The 16,028-nt window shown below is 36.4% G+C and overlaps 5 protein-coding genes and 1 non-coding gene across 7 annotated transcripts; 2 read left to right on the top strand and 4 right to left on the bottom strand.

The window, feature by feature from the left end:
- Positions 1-215: 215 nt before the first annotated feature.
- Positions 216-1,428, bottom strand: LOC108809300 (uncharacterized). Its single transcript, XM_018581446.2, has 4 exons — positions 1,256-1,428; positions 916-1,146; positions 643-834; positions 216-557 (listed from the first exon to the last, which is right to left on the bottom strand). The coding sequence occupies exons 1-4, from the start codon at positions 1,262-1,264 to the stop codon at positions 498-500; spliced, it is 492 nt and encodes a 163-aa protein (XP_018436948.1). The 5' UTR covers positions 1,265-1,428; the 3' UTR covers positions 216-497.
- Positions 1,429-4,554: 3,126 nt separating this feature from the next.
- Positions 4,555-5,049, top strand: LOC108808883 (putative lipid-transfer protein DIR1). The gene has a single exon (XM_018580978.2). It carries the CDS (start codon positions 4,602-4,604, stop codon positions 4,908-4,910), a length of 309 nt encoding a protein of 102 aa, XP_018436480.1. The 5' UTR covers positions 4,555-4,601; the 3' UTR covers positions 4,911-5,049.
- A 766-nt stretch (positions 5,050-5,815) lies between these two features.
- LOC108807919 (uncharacterized protein At5g48480-like) lies at positions 5,816-6,448 on the bottom strand. The gene is made up of 3 exons (XM_056987003.1): positions 6,427-6,448; positions 6,161-6,347; positions 5,816-6,032 (listed from the first exon to the last, which is right to left on the bottom strand). The coding sequence occupies exons 1-3, from the start codon at positions 6,446-6,448 to the stop codon at positions 5,816-5,818; spliced, it is 426 nt and encodes a 141-aa protein (XP_056842983.1).
- Positions 6,449-6,816: 368 nt separating this feature from the next.
- On the bottom strand, positions 6,817-6,888 carry TRNAK-UUU (transfer RNA lysine (anticodon UUU)). The gene has a single exon. It is a non-coding gene; the product is annotated as a tRNA-Lys (tRNA).
- A 1,037-nt stretch (positions 6,889-7,925) lies between these two features.
- Positions 7,926-9,048, bottom strand: LOC108805887 (uncharacterized). Its single transcript, XM_018577874.2, has 2 exons — positions 8,498-9,048; positions 7,926-8,420 (listed from the first exon to the last, which is right to left on the bottom strand). Exons 1-2 carry the CDS (start codon positions 8,957-8,959, stop codon positions 8,358-8,360), a joined length of 525 nt encoding a protein of 174 aa, XP_018433376.1. The 5' UTR covers positions 8,960-9,048; the 3' UTR covers positions 7,926-8,357.
- A 2,130-nt stretch (positions 9,049-11,178) lies between these two features.
- LOC108805623 (monocopper oxidase-like protein SKU5) lies at positions 11,179-14,195 on the top strand. Of its 2 annotated transcripts, none has more exons than XM_018577547.2 (8): positions 11,179-11,435; positions 11,510-11,619; positions 11,705-11,975; positions 12,053-12,188; positions 12,478-13,207; positions 13,285-13,363; positions 13,445-13,641; positions 13,747-14,195. In XM_018577547.2, the coding sequence occupies exons 1-8, from the start codon at positions 11,283-11,285 to the stop codon at positions 13,856-13,858; spliced, it is 1,788 nt and encodes a 595-aa protein (XP_018433049.1). In that variant the 5' UTR covers positions 11,179-11,282; the 3' UTR covers positions 13,859-14,195. The 2 variants fall into 2 exon arrangements, with proteins under 2 accessions (XP_018433049.1, XP_018433048.1); XM_018577546.2 differs by having other exon boundaries at positions 12,050-12,188.
- The last annotated feature ends 1,833 nt before the right edge of the window (positions 14,196-16,028 follow it).

The following is a 16,028-nucleotide window of genomic DNA, read 5'->3' as shown; positions in this document are numbered from 1 at the left end:
AATTAAGAATATAATTCCGCGCTTTTAAAGCGCGGGTCAAAATCTAGTTAACTCTTAATACATAGTCCACTATTTTCCAAATCACAAAAAAAAAGAGAAAAAGGTAAAGAGGTAGCTCTGCCACAAGTCAAACTTTATGTAGATGACGAAGCTAATCTATTCTATTCAACATTCCCCCTCCTTCCTCAGCCTTTTAACTCCTTTCACATCCCAAATCTTTCACCAAATCCAACAGTTACATTACAAAACAGTACAAACTTGGACATACTTCGAAAATATGAAAAAGTTGAAAAAACAAGATCTCATTTAAACAAAAAAACATATTCTACGTTACAATATGGCTCTCTTTTCCCGACGCATATTAAAGCTTATCGTTTAGAATTAATATTCTTTTTTCCTAAGCATAAATATTACATACACAACTTCAAAAAGCATACGGTATTTTTAAAACATACTCCAAAGTGTTGTCTGACTCACAATCTGTCACGCTTGTGGCTTCAAAGCACCCGTGTTGGCAAAAAACATCTTGAAATGCACCCAAACCCACCTCCCCTTTTCTGCAATTCCAATTATCAACATATTAAAATCTAATTCATAACAGTACTCAATGTGTTAAAGATAAATGTACAAATATCTACTTACCTTTGTGGATTTGAGGGAGAGAAGTCGAGGGGAAACCTTGTACAAGTCTTCATCCACAGGCTTCGGAGTCGCTGTCCTCCGCTTCACCACCGGTGTTGGACAGCTCCTCGGCGCGTTAGACTCACGCGCTTCCTTCTTGAAGTTGTGTTGCTCCTTGGAGCTGGTTCTCTTCGGCTCGTGGCCCACCTTAGCCTGAGAAGAAACGTTTTCTCGGTAACATATAAATCAATGCGTCGTGGATGAGTGTCAAAATGAAAGGGAAGAAATAAGTACCCGGCGTCGAGGGAGGAGGATGACGGCGGGAGCAACATGGTGGTGGTTGTCGTAAAGATCGCCAGCGAAGTAAAGATCGCGATCTTGAGGGTAAGGAGGGTAGTGGTGGAGATAGGAAGGCTGCTGGATGGTTGCTGTCTCGAAGCACTGAGTGAATGGTACGGCGTCGTTCCAGTCCCAACCGCCAAACGCCGGCACGTGTCCCCTCCTGCAGTACTCTCCTCCATATTCCTGGGTAATAATAACAAAAACAAAAGGTTAAAATTTAGGGATACCCGAAAGAAAAGAAGAAGAAAAAGAAGAAGAAAAAGAAGAAGAAGAAGAAAGAGAAGGAGCTTACGTAGTCCATGGCTGTAGTGGTGAGTGAGTTTGAACTTTGATGATGTTAGATTCTCCTATAAGTAACTTAAATAGAGAGAGTTTTAGTTTATAAAATGGCCAGATGGGTTATTTTACATTACTCAACACTGAGAGTCTTAAAGTCTAGTTGTAGGAGAGGGGAGAGTCTAGGTGAGAGAGAGAGGGAGTAAGTGTATGTTATATGAAAAATTCAGTAGGGTAAGTGAAAAATTAAAATAAAGTTGGCTTATCTACTTTTCTGCATCTTTTTTTACTTTTTACAAAACTCTACTGTTTTTTTTTTGGTCTTCTGAATTCTTTTTATAGCCAGTCTTCTGTAGTCTGTCTTTACTTTTATTTATTTATAATGTTTTACCCTTGTTTATTTTGTTTTATTGGCTTTAGATTTTGTTTTACATGGGGGTTGACAAACAAACAAACAAAAGAATTAACGTTACTTTTTCACTATGAAACCAATAAACAAGAAAAGTTATTACATTGACCAAGTTTCATGTCATCTAATAAAAGCTGATTTAAGCACTCGATATTATTTAGTTCTTTGCTAATAATGTTACTGTTCTTGTGAGGCAGATAACATTACTGATCTTTATGAGAATATCCAATTTGAAAATCAAGAGACAAAAGAGTTAATAAAGGAGCTTTTGGAAGAAGGGGCCACATGCAACATTACCTCTATTATGTAACATTGTGCTATGTGCAGTGTGCAACCAACATTGCCACGATTCCAAGCAATCCCATTTATTATCTTTTGTCAATTTTCTCACCCTTTCTACTTATAAAATTCCATCTCTACAAGACTACAATAGTTTTTGAGTACTTTTTTCATCAGAGGTTTTATTTGACAGAGGACAGGTGGGGTAAGGTCTATTCATACCAGCATAATTCAATTGCAACTGCTCATTGCAGCCTTTGAAATGGAGAAAGCAGTTAAAAAGACATACATCAACAGAATGGCTTTTAATAAATGTTTAGGTTAGGTAAGTTAATCCTTAAAATCTGATATAATGATAAGAGGCCTAGAAATATAATTACATGCCTAGAGAGTTCAGCATACCTAATACATGAGCGTGTTGTACTGCGTTTATCACTTCAATGGTCCTCATGGATCCATAACACGTATCTACACATTGGGATATAGAGATTGAAAGCAGAATTTGTATTTTAGTTTAAGATATCGTGATGTTTTGGCTTTCAGTCTATTGTCTAATTTGCTTTGTCCTACTCTATTCCTAAAGTCTAAACGTTTAAAAATTTCTTTCGTTAGTCCTTTCTATCTCTTTTATCTAATGTCTCTATCATTAATCCACTGGGTTTGTGTGTTTGTTGCAGTCAATTCCTTGTTTTTATCCTATTTTACTAAACTCCTAACCTATTTAGTTTCACATCATTCATCAATTGTTTTTAAAATGCATTTCAGAATGAGAAAATTGCATGTTAATTTTTCCTTTTCTCGAAAATCGTTCGATTGATTCTGAAATGTTTATTCATATAGTTCTTAGTTTTTATAATTAAAAACTGTTATTTGTTTAGTCGGTAGAAGTAGAGCTAACCACATATGGGATATTCGAACCTGAAGATGTATGTTGGAATATCTAACTAAATACACATTTGTGGAATCTGATTATCAGCCAGGATTTTTCTGAAAACAAAGTTATACCACTAGTTTTCAAATTGACTATAAAATACACTCTGTTATATGTTTTAATCATTTTTCAGTATGCAATTTAAACTACATAATTTTGAAGCAAAGCTAAAGTTTTGAACTGAAACTGTGTATTAGGTAATAATAGTAATAAATATAATTTCTGAAATGAGAAGGAAATCTGATGTCAAAAAGGAGAGAATGGAATAGAAACATGATAGTTGTAACTTGTAAGACACACCAGAGCTAATTAACCACACATGACACATAATATATAACATTCAGAAGATAATTGATTTGTATATATGGTTATTTGCAATGAGCTAATGCGACATGGCGATGTATTAGGTTTTACACTTGTCACAGCTAATTAGGCTCTACACAAGTCACAGCTAGTTCTGGTCAACACACCATACTATTGTACTTCTCAATGCAACATAAAATCCATTTATAGTCTACCAGTATGGACTAATCCTATATATATTTATTATATATCAATCTAACTACATCTATGAACCCATCAAATCTGAGCAAGACGAGATGTTAGGAAGATATCAACTATTAAGGATAGATACATTATATTAAAACCAGTTAAGCATTGATAAAAAAATCAGTTAACCATTGAAAAAAACGATTCCTAGACAACAGAATCGTCATGGTATAATATGACTTTTACCAACAGAAACATTGTAGAATATGACTAAGGATTAAAATTCAAAAATAAAGGAATATAGTATTGTTTAAGAACACCGAAGAGTAAAGAAAACTGAGAATCTAGAGATCTGGATTCTCTCCACACTCCCCAAAGAGAGAATGAAGTGAAAGGCTACGTCTGCAACTCTACATGCTCTTAAGAAAATTGTCAAAGGCTATCTTCTGTTTTCTTCTTCTTCTTCTTCAACGTCTTACTTTTAAATTTTTGTTTCCACCTTTGTGAGCAAGTTCGAAATGTGCAGTAAACTTTTTAGCTTTTTTAAACAAAAAGAATCCAAACGTCTGGAGTCGATGGGGTAAAAAGGCTGATGAGAAAGCATCTAATATGTAAAAAAGATAAGAGACTTGGGTTACAATTAAGTTCTATTTTTCTCAAAAAAAACAGTTGCACTTGATGTAAAAAAGTAGTTTTTCTTTTGAATAAATTTAACATATATTCAAAAAAAAAAAAGAAAGCATCTAATATGATATATTCTCTTCATTCCTTCCACATTTTGTCCTATTATATACCAACTGATGTTTTTATTTGCTTTGTGATTGACAATTGAGTGGAAAAGGTAGCTTACTAGTATTTATTTTTGGTGTCTCTTCCGATTATTTACGGAACTAGTAAATTTTAGAAAGCCCACGAGGATATGAGGTAAACCCCAAGAGGAAAAATAAACATATCTTGTAAATGGGCTCAAAATAGGCCCATTAAATATCTGATGCTAAAGAATGTTAACTTTTTCAAGAAACATACTATTATGAAAATTATTGTATAGTTTCATACTGTAGGGAATTTTCTTCTTCCATTTGCAGTAAGATACCCCATCCCAATAGTGAAGTAAATATTCCAAAAGCCCGTGACTACTGGAATAATCCAACAATCTAGTTCACGGGTCTCTCCAAGACTTACTATATATACACCCTTCTAATGCACATTCACTTTCACATCACAAAAACATCAACAAAATTAAAAGAGGATAAAATGGCGAGCAAGAAGGTGGGAGTGATGGTGATGATGATAGTGGTGGTGATGGCTATTTTAGCGGAGAGGTCAGTGGCGATTGATATCTGTGGCATGACCCAGTCAGAGTTGAATGAGTGCAAACCAGCGGTGAGCAAGGAGAATCCGACGAACCCGTCAACGCTCTGCTGCGACTATCTAAAACACGCTGACTACAGCTGTCTTTGCGGCTACAAGAACTCTCCATTGCTCGGTTATTACGGTATTGATCCGGCGCTCGCTGCTGGACTCCCAAGCAAATGTAACATGCCCAACGCTCCAACTTGTTAAGCTTTATGTGTGTGCTTTTGTCTTTGTCTAACAATTATGTGTTAATGTATTTCATAAAAGTTCTCACCAATGGCGTTTATTGATGTAAAACCCAAAGGAATGCTTAAAAAGATAAAAAACAAAGTGAAAACTTCACAAATTACGAGGCCCAAAGGCCATACAAGGATTTGAGTTTTGAGAGGACCAAAATAGAGGAAATTTGTAAAATAGACCAATAAGCAAAAGAAGAAAAAAAAGCACGGACCTAGAGGCTTATGGTTTTACTACACCCGACAACAAACTGACACCAGAGACTAACATTAACTATTCGCAATTACATTCTTATCTCTAATATCAAATAAACGGTTCTGTTGCCCAAAAAAAAAAAATCAAATAAACGGTTCTATCTCTAAAACAAAACCACTAAAATGAGACATAAATGGGAAAATCTACAGAGAATATGGAATAAGAGAAGTATGTTGCACGAAAAAAAAGATATGAGAAGCATAAATCATCAACATCCGAGATAAATTTTTGTTTTCTTTCACCAAAGTATTGTCAAAATGGGTGAAAATTAAATTTGAAACAAAAGTCATTTAGCTAATCGATCCGGTTAACTGATACCGGAGATTCCACAAAAAGACAAACTAAAAACAAAAACAGATTAGAGATAATAAAAGTTTGTTCAGACAACAACCGACGACAGTTAGAGCATCATTATTGCTAAGTCCTTAACATTAGTTCTTAATATACATATATGTATATGTATATATTATATATGCGTATGTAATTGTTTGCTAAGGACTTTACGGAAACCGAAACCAAAAATTCCTTAATTAAGAAACTTTCGGTTTCGGTTTCCGTAAAGTCCTTAACAAACAATTATATACACATATATGTATGGATTAAGGACCAATGCTAAGGACTTAGACCTCTTTAGTTTTGTCGTTCTCACACTTCTTCGCCGAAGAAACAAAGATCCATGTGAAACCGAAGGGATCCGTCACTTTTCCCTTTACTCCTCCCCCTTCTTCACCTTCAACCTCCTCCTCCACTTTGACAGCTCTGGCGGCTACGGCTTTCGCAACGGCAGCTTCCACGTCATCAGTTTCGAAGATTGCAGGCATAGTCCCCTTGTTCGTACTATGTAACAACATGTAACATAAAAAAATATGTTTTAATAATAAAGCATAATAATACTTGTAAAATGGTTTTTAAACACAATATAATACAGATCTTGAAACCCAAAAGCAAGCGTGGAGAGAGCTTACGTAGAGCCAGAGTTAACGGAGACGTCCGAAACAACGACGGTAATGCCAGCGAGCTTGAGCTCGGCAGAGAGTACGTGAGGGAGCTCTTGGTTAGCCTTACGCTTAGGGTAGAGAGAGTGTCCAGTCTCCTCCGCACCAAACACGGCCTTGTAAATGTTCAAAAAAAAAAAAAAAAAAAAAACACGGCCTTGTAAAAGTCAACAGCGTCACCGACCTTCTGTGCCTCCACGATCAGCTGGGGCTTGTACACAGTGAAGGTAACAGACTTCTCCACCACTGTTGCAACATTAGGAGACACTTTTTACCAAAAAAACATTAGAAGACACATCTTCCTAATCCTGCTATATGTGTCTTGTCTATTCGGCGTGTCTCGTCGCCAACTAATCCGTTTGCAAAAACTTTTTAAAATAAATTTACTCATAAATTAATCATTTAATACTAAAATTATGGTTGGAATCAAATATGTTAGTTAGTTATCCAGTTTTCCTTATCCAACTGTAACGTAACGAGGAATAGTTGAAGAAGACGGGAGGATAAAGGATAAATATTTAATAGAACAATGGAAAAAAAAACGCCGACTGTGGGGATCGAACCCACGGGGATTAAAAGTCACACCACTGAGCTAAGATGAATAAAGAAGTCAATGGAAAAAAAAACGCCGACTGTGGGGATCGAACCCACGGCCACGGGATTAAAAGTCACGCGCTCTACCACTGAGCTAAGTCGGCTTTGATGCTATATGTAATTAGTAATCTTACATAATGTAATGGAACTGAAACCAAACCACTTCATGATAAATAAATAAAGATTGGTTTATCAATATTGGTTTGGTACACAAATTCAGGTTTTCAATTATGGAAATCTTCAGAGCTGATCAGCAAGGGCCCAAATGAAATAATGGTGTTTTATCATTCTTATTAGAGAAGTTCATTGCCCACTTGAAAAATATCGAGTGATCATATCACTTTCTCAATAGATCTATGTTAATATTTTGATCAACTCATAAGATGAAAAGTCGTGTACTAATGATTCGAGGTAAGACATAATCGCTTATCAATGTAATTTCGTTTTCATGAAGTGAGCAAGCCTCAAAGCATGGCAAAGGATTGCTTCATACTGGCTGAATTAGTACAAAACATCTCTTTCTTTCTCATTCAGTATGTCTGGCACATGCTTTATTTCCAAATCTTCTTTTATGTGTAGCTTTTATAATATGCCGTTGAAATCAGATGTTTCTTTCATGCCTATATATAACACGTGCATTTTTATAGCAGAGGTTACACAATTACTAGTTGACCACCAAAAGTTACATTATCTAATCTGATCAAACCTTAACTAGCAGAAAATACCACATAACACATGCATTTCTGGCATGGTTCAATTTGCTCAACGAGTTATATATATATAGGCCAACGCTGCAACTTGTACACGCACGGTTGTTATATTACAATATGTGACATATTTATCGTTGTCTTTTCTTTTTTAACACTCAACTTCATTCGAAAAACAAAGAAGGATACAAAGTAGGACTCAGGTTGCTGACAAAAAAAGTAGGACTCAGATGTGGAATACAATAGCTGGTAGGTTCCAAACCTCCAGAGACAGCCCTCATGGAGACATAACCTAAACTGAAGAGAGTAAAAGGAAACCAATCGAAACAGAGTTGAGACAAAATCACTAGCCAGAGAACACAGGTCATAAACCAGAACAGACAACAGACAAAAGAAGCTAGAGAATATGATCAAGTGAGTAAGTGAACGGAAAATACAGCAAACTATGTAAATAATCTTATTGGGATAAAGAATATGATTACACAGGTACATATATTATACATTACAAACATACATATTATGTATTATGCTACAAGGGGGAGAAAAATACATGATAAAGTGCAAAACATAAAAAAACAAAACATTCAATCACCACCTGTGATCGCTCCAACAACCGAATCTCAACATTACATACAAAACCCTCCGACACTTGTTCTTCCCGTCTAAACTTGCGCTCACATCTCTCATTTTCCACTTCAAACAAAGTGAGAAAAGCAATCAGGGGGACGAACAGAGCATCTGACCTCAAATGGAAGGTGTATGTATGTGTCTATGTGTCTTCAAAAAAATCCATGAGCAGCTAAAAGTTTTCTAACTTGTATACTTTAATCACATCTTCATTACAACATTCGTCAACCCTTTTTGGCTTACACAATGTTTCTCCCGACACTTTGATCCACCTCGTAGAATTGTAACATAGATGACCGAATCTGCACACATTAGTATAAAAAGATTACATATCAAAATAAATAATGACCGTGGTACAGAATGGTGACGAGACCATTACCTTATCATCCCCACGAAACTCAGCCTCGTTCTCAACAGCTACACAATCTCTAGGCGTCTCGAAGAAAGACATGGAGTACTGTTTGCGAACAACTCCGACATCGAAGTATATAACACCGGAGCTAGGTATGTCCACGCAAATCCCTTTAACCGGAAACCACAAGAAGAGATCCTGCGCCGATATACCCGACAAACCACCGATGCTTCCGTAACCTAACGTTCCCGTAATGTTGGCCTCGTAATGTATCTCGCTCTCGTACTTGGCCTTGCACGATCGGTTTAGGTAAACCGAGAACTGTCCTGTCTTTGTGTCGACGTCGAACTCTTTTACGCCCTTTGGTAATAGCCCCATTGGTAAGGCGTGTGCTCGAAGGATCTCGTATATCGAATCATTCTCGGCGAGGATCGAGATCGCGAGAATGGCGATGATGAGAAGAAGATGAAGAACACGAAGCATCATCATCTTCGCGATCAGGAGATTGGAGATTAGGGTTTAAACGTTGGAGGAGGAGAAGATGAAGGAGGAAGAAGAAGACATTGATGACAGCTTGAAACATAGTGGATCAGAATTATTGAGAGGCGAAAAGAGGTACGAATCCTCTGCTTCTGTGTTCTCCCTGTCGGAAAACGATTTAGCCAGTAGTATGACGCCACGTGGATTAAGGACAATGTGATTTGCCTTGGAATAAAGAGGGTAACATTTATGATCTGTCTGTCCTGAAAGATGATTGAGCCTAGAGGGTGGAAATTAATGGACCGTTGTCACATGGGAAGTGTGTTGCGGGAATACAACACGCTCGCTAACTGCACGTGGAGAACAAACGCGAAGCAAGTATCAAACCTGGAGGCGCGTGATTGCAATTGGCAGGAAAGCTTAAACTGACAAAAGGATCTCCAAAACAAGCGATCTTTTCAAAATAATCCAATGCTACTAATCTTTCATGCTTGCATGGCTGCATGTGCGTCTCTTGGAAAGGATTGTTTTTGTCTTGGAGTTGTGAACTTAGTCAAAAACTCTATTTATTACTAATTCTAGACAGTTGTTTGTTTCTTTGTCTTGTTACCATCTTGTCTTTGTAACCACAAATTTCTTAGATTTTAAAATTATCTCCGCGATTGGCGCCCACTATAAAACACAAAGTTTAGCCTGGGAAAATCTATAACAAAAAGAACTCAGGTCTAAGCTTTCCTTGTATTAGCTAGATCGTCCATCCGTAAAATGTTTTATTGAAGAAGGCTAACACGTACTTCGTTGATAGTTTAGTGTGGTGAAAACATCTAACTCTTGGAGCCTGGGTTCGAAGCCCTCTTGATGGTTTTATGGCCTTTTATTTTTTATTAGCTTTTGGCCTCCAAATGTGTAGGACCGGCTCTGTTTCTAAGTTAATGTTTGCCATGGGACTAGATGAAAAAGCTCCACTATTCCTTTCATTGGCCTAGTCCATATCTCTGCATTCATTTGTACGGACTGATCCAGTTTTTCTGAGTCTTCACAAGCTCAAGATCCACTGCTGCCAGCTCTGGCAATTCCCTTATTAGAAAAGCAAAACACACACGAATAGACTAAATCATTTTACTAATTAGCTGTAGATTGTTAATTAGTTTCCGTTGTCCACCAAGCAAGTTGAGGATCAATCTATGATGTTATGTAAGGCAATACCATACAACATCTCCAATCAATAACATACATCAAGTTAATTCTTACATGAACTATAATTCGTTTCGTAGACGAGTAGTTTATATTAGATAATGAACATATGAATATCCATAAATAAACATAGAGTATGTAAGCGAGAGTATAAATTACAAAATAACATTCTTAGCTAGGGATGTTAAAATGGGTACCATTTAACATATTCATTCCAAGCTAAATCTATTAGAACATGAGATTTAGTAACTATTCATTTCATAGCTAAATGATGGTAGAGTTTCATGATGGTATATGGTAATACCTCAAGAACAACACTAAAAGAAGAAAGAAAACAAACCAAGCTGGACGTTGTCGGCATTACTTCCATTGCATATCAATGACTTCTCGGAGACTCCTCTGGCAATCTCCCGGAGGCTTTCTTGTTGCTCTCCAGTGTCTCTCCCTTCTTCCTAAACTTCCTCTCAAAGCCTGTTGAGGCTTTAGACCCTCCTACATTTTTCTTGTCTACGAAGTGATCCTTCTTTTAGCTTTAAAGTGGATATAAACAGGTAGTGTTTCCATTTCAAGTTGCTTACATGCAAGCATATATATGGTGGAAGTAAATCAGATTTAGATCCATTTCAATAAACACTTCATAACTGAGTGATCCCACATTTGAAAACAAGAACGTAGACCAGTCGTAAAGCGCTTCAACTTACTTTATACTTTTAATATCATAAAGAAACAAACTTTATACTACTTTAGTTGAGCAGATCATTGTCTTTTCTTAATATGAACAACTTGACAAACGAAAGAAGTAAAGTTATAAAGGGCATTTATTAACGTTTGTGGTCCGTAAGAACGTTGACCCTTAACTCTTAAGCCTATAACTTTAAAAACATTATTCAAACTAAAATAACAAAGATCTCGGGGGTTGATTTGAATATATTCTATAAGATTGTCGGCATTTTAATAATTTATCTGAAAAAGTGGGACCCAACAAGTATTGTGCTCTTTTGGCGCCTTGGGCTGTAATCACATTCTCTTGATTCTTTCTTTCTCTATCTTCCAGACACGGTTAAAAGCTTTCCCACTGGTCTCTCTGCACATGTCTTCTCCGTTCTTACACGAAGGTTCGTAGAGAAAGAGAGATCCAATGCGGTGCTCTCCACCGCACTTCTCGTGCACTTCACTGGTCGTCATATGGTTCTTGTCGGTGGCAACTGTCTGCTTAGCCGCCGACCCTTACGTTTTCTTCGACTGGACTGTCTCTTACCTCACCGCTTCTCCTCTAGGCACTCGCCAACAGGTTCCTTCTCTTTCTCTCTCTCAAATCTTTCAATCTTGAGAACAATGTATCAAGTTCTTGAGATCTCGTTGTAGGTTATTGGGATCAATGGGCAGTTCCCTGGTCCCATTCTCAATGTAACTACGAACTGGAATGTGGTTGTCAACGTGAAGAATAATCTTGATGAGCCCTTGCTTCTCACATGGTACGGCTGGTGAATGGTTGATTCTTGTTCAAATCTAATAATCCTTTTTTTGTGATTAATAAACATTTGTTCTGTTGTGTTCTAGGAATGGAATCCAACATAGGAAAAACTCGTGGCAAGACGGTGTTTTAGGAACTAACTGTCCGATACCTTCTGGTTGGAACTGGACTTATGAGTTTCAGGTCAAAGACCAGATCGGTAGTTTCTTTTATTTCCCATCTACAAACTTCCAGAGAGCAGCTGGTGGTTATGGTGGGATCATTATCAACAACCGAGACATCATTCCAGTTCCTTTTCTTTTGCCTGATGGAGATGTTACTCTCTTTATCAGTGATTGGTTCACTAAAAGCCATAAGGTTTTACACAAAAAAACTGAAAGTTGGCTTTCACTGTTAGTTGTCTCTTTTGCTAATCTCTCTTCTTTTACCAGAAGCTGAGGAAAGATGTTGAGAGTAAGATTGACTTTGGAGCTCCTGATGGCATTCTCATCAACGGGTTTGGACCTTTTCCTTATAGTAGTGAGCTTGCTTCCGGTGGGTTTCCTTATGGGACAATAAACGTTGAACCAGGTATCTTTCATCTTAATAGCCTAATGTCAAAATGTCTCTAATGTAGTTCAATAATCTCATAGATATAGTCAATGTTCAAGAAATCGCTAGACGGTAGTTAGATGGGATTATTCATTAAGCGGTGACAAGGTTTAGAATATCATTCTAAAATATAGTTTTGTTTAGGTCCGATTTACCGACTAGGTGATCACTTAGTCGCCGCCTAGACCGATTTTTTAGGACACTGGATGTGGTACAGTTTATAATATGATTCGTCTTGACCATTTTTCATATGTTCAATCTTTACCAGGAAGAACATACCGTTTCCGTGTTCACAACAGTGGCATTGCAACCACCTTGAATTTCAGAATACAGAATCATAACCTGCTTCTCGTTGAGACAGAAGGTTCATACACAGTTCAGCAGAACTATACAAACATGGACATTCACGTGGGTCAATCTTTCTCGTTTCTAGTCACTATGGATCAGTCCGGTAGTAACGACTACTACATTGTTGCCAGCACAAGGTTTACCAAATCATCCTCGTCCACCAAAGCTACTGGAGTTGCTATTTTGCACTACTCTAGCTCCCAAGGACCCGCTTCAGGTCCACTCCCTGATCCTCCTATCGAGTCCGACACATCTTTCTCGATGAACCAAGCAAGATCCATAAGGCTGAATGTCTCAGCTGGAGCTGCTCGTCCGAACCCTCAGGGATCGTTCAAGTATGGTCAGATTACAGTAACTGATGTCTACGTGATTGTGAACCGTCCACCGGAGAAGATAGATGGGAGGTTGCGTGCCACTCTTAATGGTATATCGTACTTGCCTCCTTCAACACCGCTAAAGCTTGCTCAGCAGTACAACATCTCAGGGGTGTATAAGCTTGATTTCCCGAAAAGACCGATGAATCGGCATCCTAAGGTTGATACTTCTGTCATGAATGGGACGTACAAGGGGTTCATGGAGATTATATTTCAGAATAGTGACACTACTGTTAAGAGCTATCACTTGGATGGTTATGCATTCTTTGTTGTTGGGTAAGGTTGTGTTTAGTTATATGATATCAGATCCCATGTACATGTCCTGAAATTGATTGATGTTTTGTTTTTTGAAGGATGGACTTCGGTCTGTGGACAGAGAACAGTAGAAGTTTGTACAACAAAGGGGATGGGGTTGCTAGATCTACTACGCAGGTGTTTTGTCTTTAACATCTAAAGACTGATATGTTGCATTCGTTTTCAACATGGTTATTAAACGGCTGCTTGTGTTTACAGGTGTTTCCTGGTGCATGGACGGCTATCTTAGTTTACTTGGACAATGCTGGCATGTGGAACCTTAGAATTGACAATCTCGCCTCATGGTATCTTGGACAAGAAGTGTACTTGAATGTAGTGAATCCTGAGATTGACACATCTGAGAATTCCATTCCTGAAAACACCATTTACTGTGGTCGGCTCTCACCATTACAAAGGTAAGATTCATTGTAGACCAGTTTTTCTAGTAATAGTAGGTTACATTTAGTAGTTTATGGAGATAAAACTTGTTGTGTTGAATCTGTGTCTTGGGTTGTCTGCAGGGATCAATCACAGAGAGTAAACTTCTCAGGATCATCAAGGTCCATAATCGCGACAAGCAGAGGGGTCCTTCTCGCTCTTTTTGTAATATTAATTAGTAGTTTAGCCAGATGAGGACTCTGAGGTTTTCAAGCAGGACTGGAGGAAGCTGCCATCCACTACCATCATTATTAGAAGTTGATAATGTTGGTGTAGTAGCGTTAGAAGCTTGAAGATTACAGATGATGCTTTGTTAGTTATGCTGTAGAGATTATTCAGCCATCCATCAAGGCATACAAACATATGTTTATGCTTGAACTGTAATAGAATATTATTTTTCAAGTTGTGGCTGACTATGGTGGATAGAAGAACTTGGTTATTAAGACAGCAATCATGTTTGTAATAACCAAGAAGATTACTGATTGTACTGCCAATTTTTTTGTCAAGGACATCTCAAAGAGATACTATTATGCATCTAGTTGCCGTTTAGTCATTTCAAACAACTTTAATAGAACCTTAGACGATATGAGCAAGCCGTTGACCAGAACCAATCCATGGTTTTCATCTCCATTCAATAATCTTTGGTATGGCTCCTGCTCTGGGATTTGTGAGTCTCTCACCATTTTGTGAGCTCTTCTGTCATACTTATCTGCTAATCATTCTTTAGCTGATGTTTTATTAGCTTGTTAATAGTGTATATCCTCTTCAGGTCTAATTGGCGTATCAAGGAGGTTGCAGGTGTTCCAGACTTTCAAAACGTAACTTGTATGATAAGATGGCTACTATAGTAGCTGGTGCTTGGTGGTTGCTGGAATGGATCTCTGATGCATGAATTGCTTAAAGACGGCAACATTTCAGTTCACGTTCCTGTGAAGCCAAGAAAGTTGAACTCATGTCTGGTTGCTCATTCTTACATTTTATTTACCCCGTAAACATCCTCTGCTAAGTTAATGCTTAGCTGAATATGAGGTTTGTCTCATCATACTTTCTAAAACTCTATGGTTTGAAATCCATACCTTGTATGTTTTGTCTTTAATCTGAAAGCCCTTTTCAAAAAGTAAACATCCTCTGCTAGCACAAAAATTGTTGGCATTTCAAGTCTCTATATTGAACCGTATCATATCATCATCAACACAAAAGGTTCAACTTGTAACATCCCCATATATTCTATACGGTAGTGCATATTAATAATGTTTTAAAGAATTGCTTTGACTATTAATATCATTAGCTATATCTTGAACCGTGTGACCGCACGGATATTAATTTTCTGATATAGTTTTTATTTATTTATTATACTAAATGATATATTAGTCATGTTTGATCCTTTTACATTACATTAGGGATGAGTATTTGGTATCCACTCGGATTCGGTTAAAATCTATTTGGGTGTGGAATTCTCGAGTATAAAGATTTCAGCTCTATTCAGATATTTATAAGTTTTGGTTTCGATTTGATTCAGGTCTTTAAAGATTCGGTTTGGATTCGGATAACTCATTTAAATTATTTTTAAAAAATTCAAATTTGTATATAATATATATATATATATATATATATATATATATTAAATTTCTCAAAAACGTAAAAATTTGAGTGATGTAAGCCAAAATACCTAATTGTTTTTTTAAAAAAATATAGGTTTAACTTGAATATTTGGATGGAGAATAAATATATATTTTAAGTATTTTTGGTATTTTGATTATTGTTTATCTACTTTAGATGTTTACTTTTGACTATTTTTTTTATATTTTTAAATAGTTTAGACAATTTTAAATTGACAAAAAGAACAACTTTAAAATAGCTTATATTTTAAATATTAACTCTAAAAAATAGCTAACATATTCAAGTATATAAATATGATTCAATTATATTCGAATATCCAAAATATTTCGTTTGGTTCTGGTTCTCTTGATACCAAAATTGTAAATATGTTTAGATATTTAACCACTTTCAATTCGAGTTTGGTAATAATTTTTTCAGATTCGTTAATTGAAGAGTTGAAATTATAATTTCCATGAATTGTTTGTACTGTGATAATAAAAATAAAATTTTTTTGAAGCTGATAAAAATAAATATATTTGACATTAATTTAATGGAGAATTAATTGGAGTGTATTTAATTCAAATCTAATTTAGAAAAATACATTAATATAAGTGAAAAACACAAAACATTAAAATATGTAATACTCCCTCTGTTTTTTAAAGATGTATGTTTTAGGAATTTTTTTTGTTTCAAAAAGATGTATTTTTCATATTTTCAATGTAATTTTTGTCAACTAATTATGAATAATTGTGAATCTCAAAAACAT

Source organism: Raphanus sativus, chromosome 6 (assembly GCF_000801105.2).
Source record: "Raphanus sativus cultivar WK10039 chromosome 6, ASM80110v3, whole genome shotgun sequence".
Lineage (NCBI taxonomy): Eukaryota > Viridiplantae > Streptophyta > Magnoliopsida > Brassicales > Brassicaceae > Raphanus > Raphanus sativus.
This window is presented reverse-complemented; position numbering and strand designations above follow the sequence as displayed.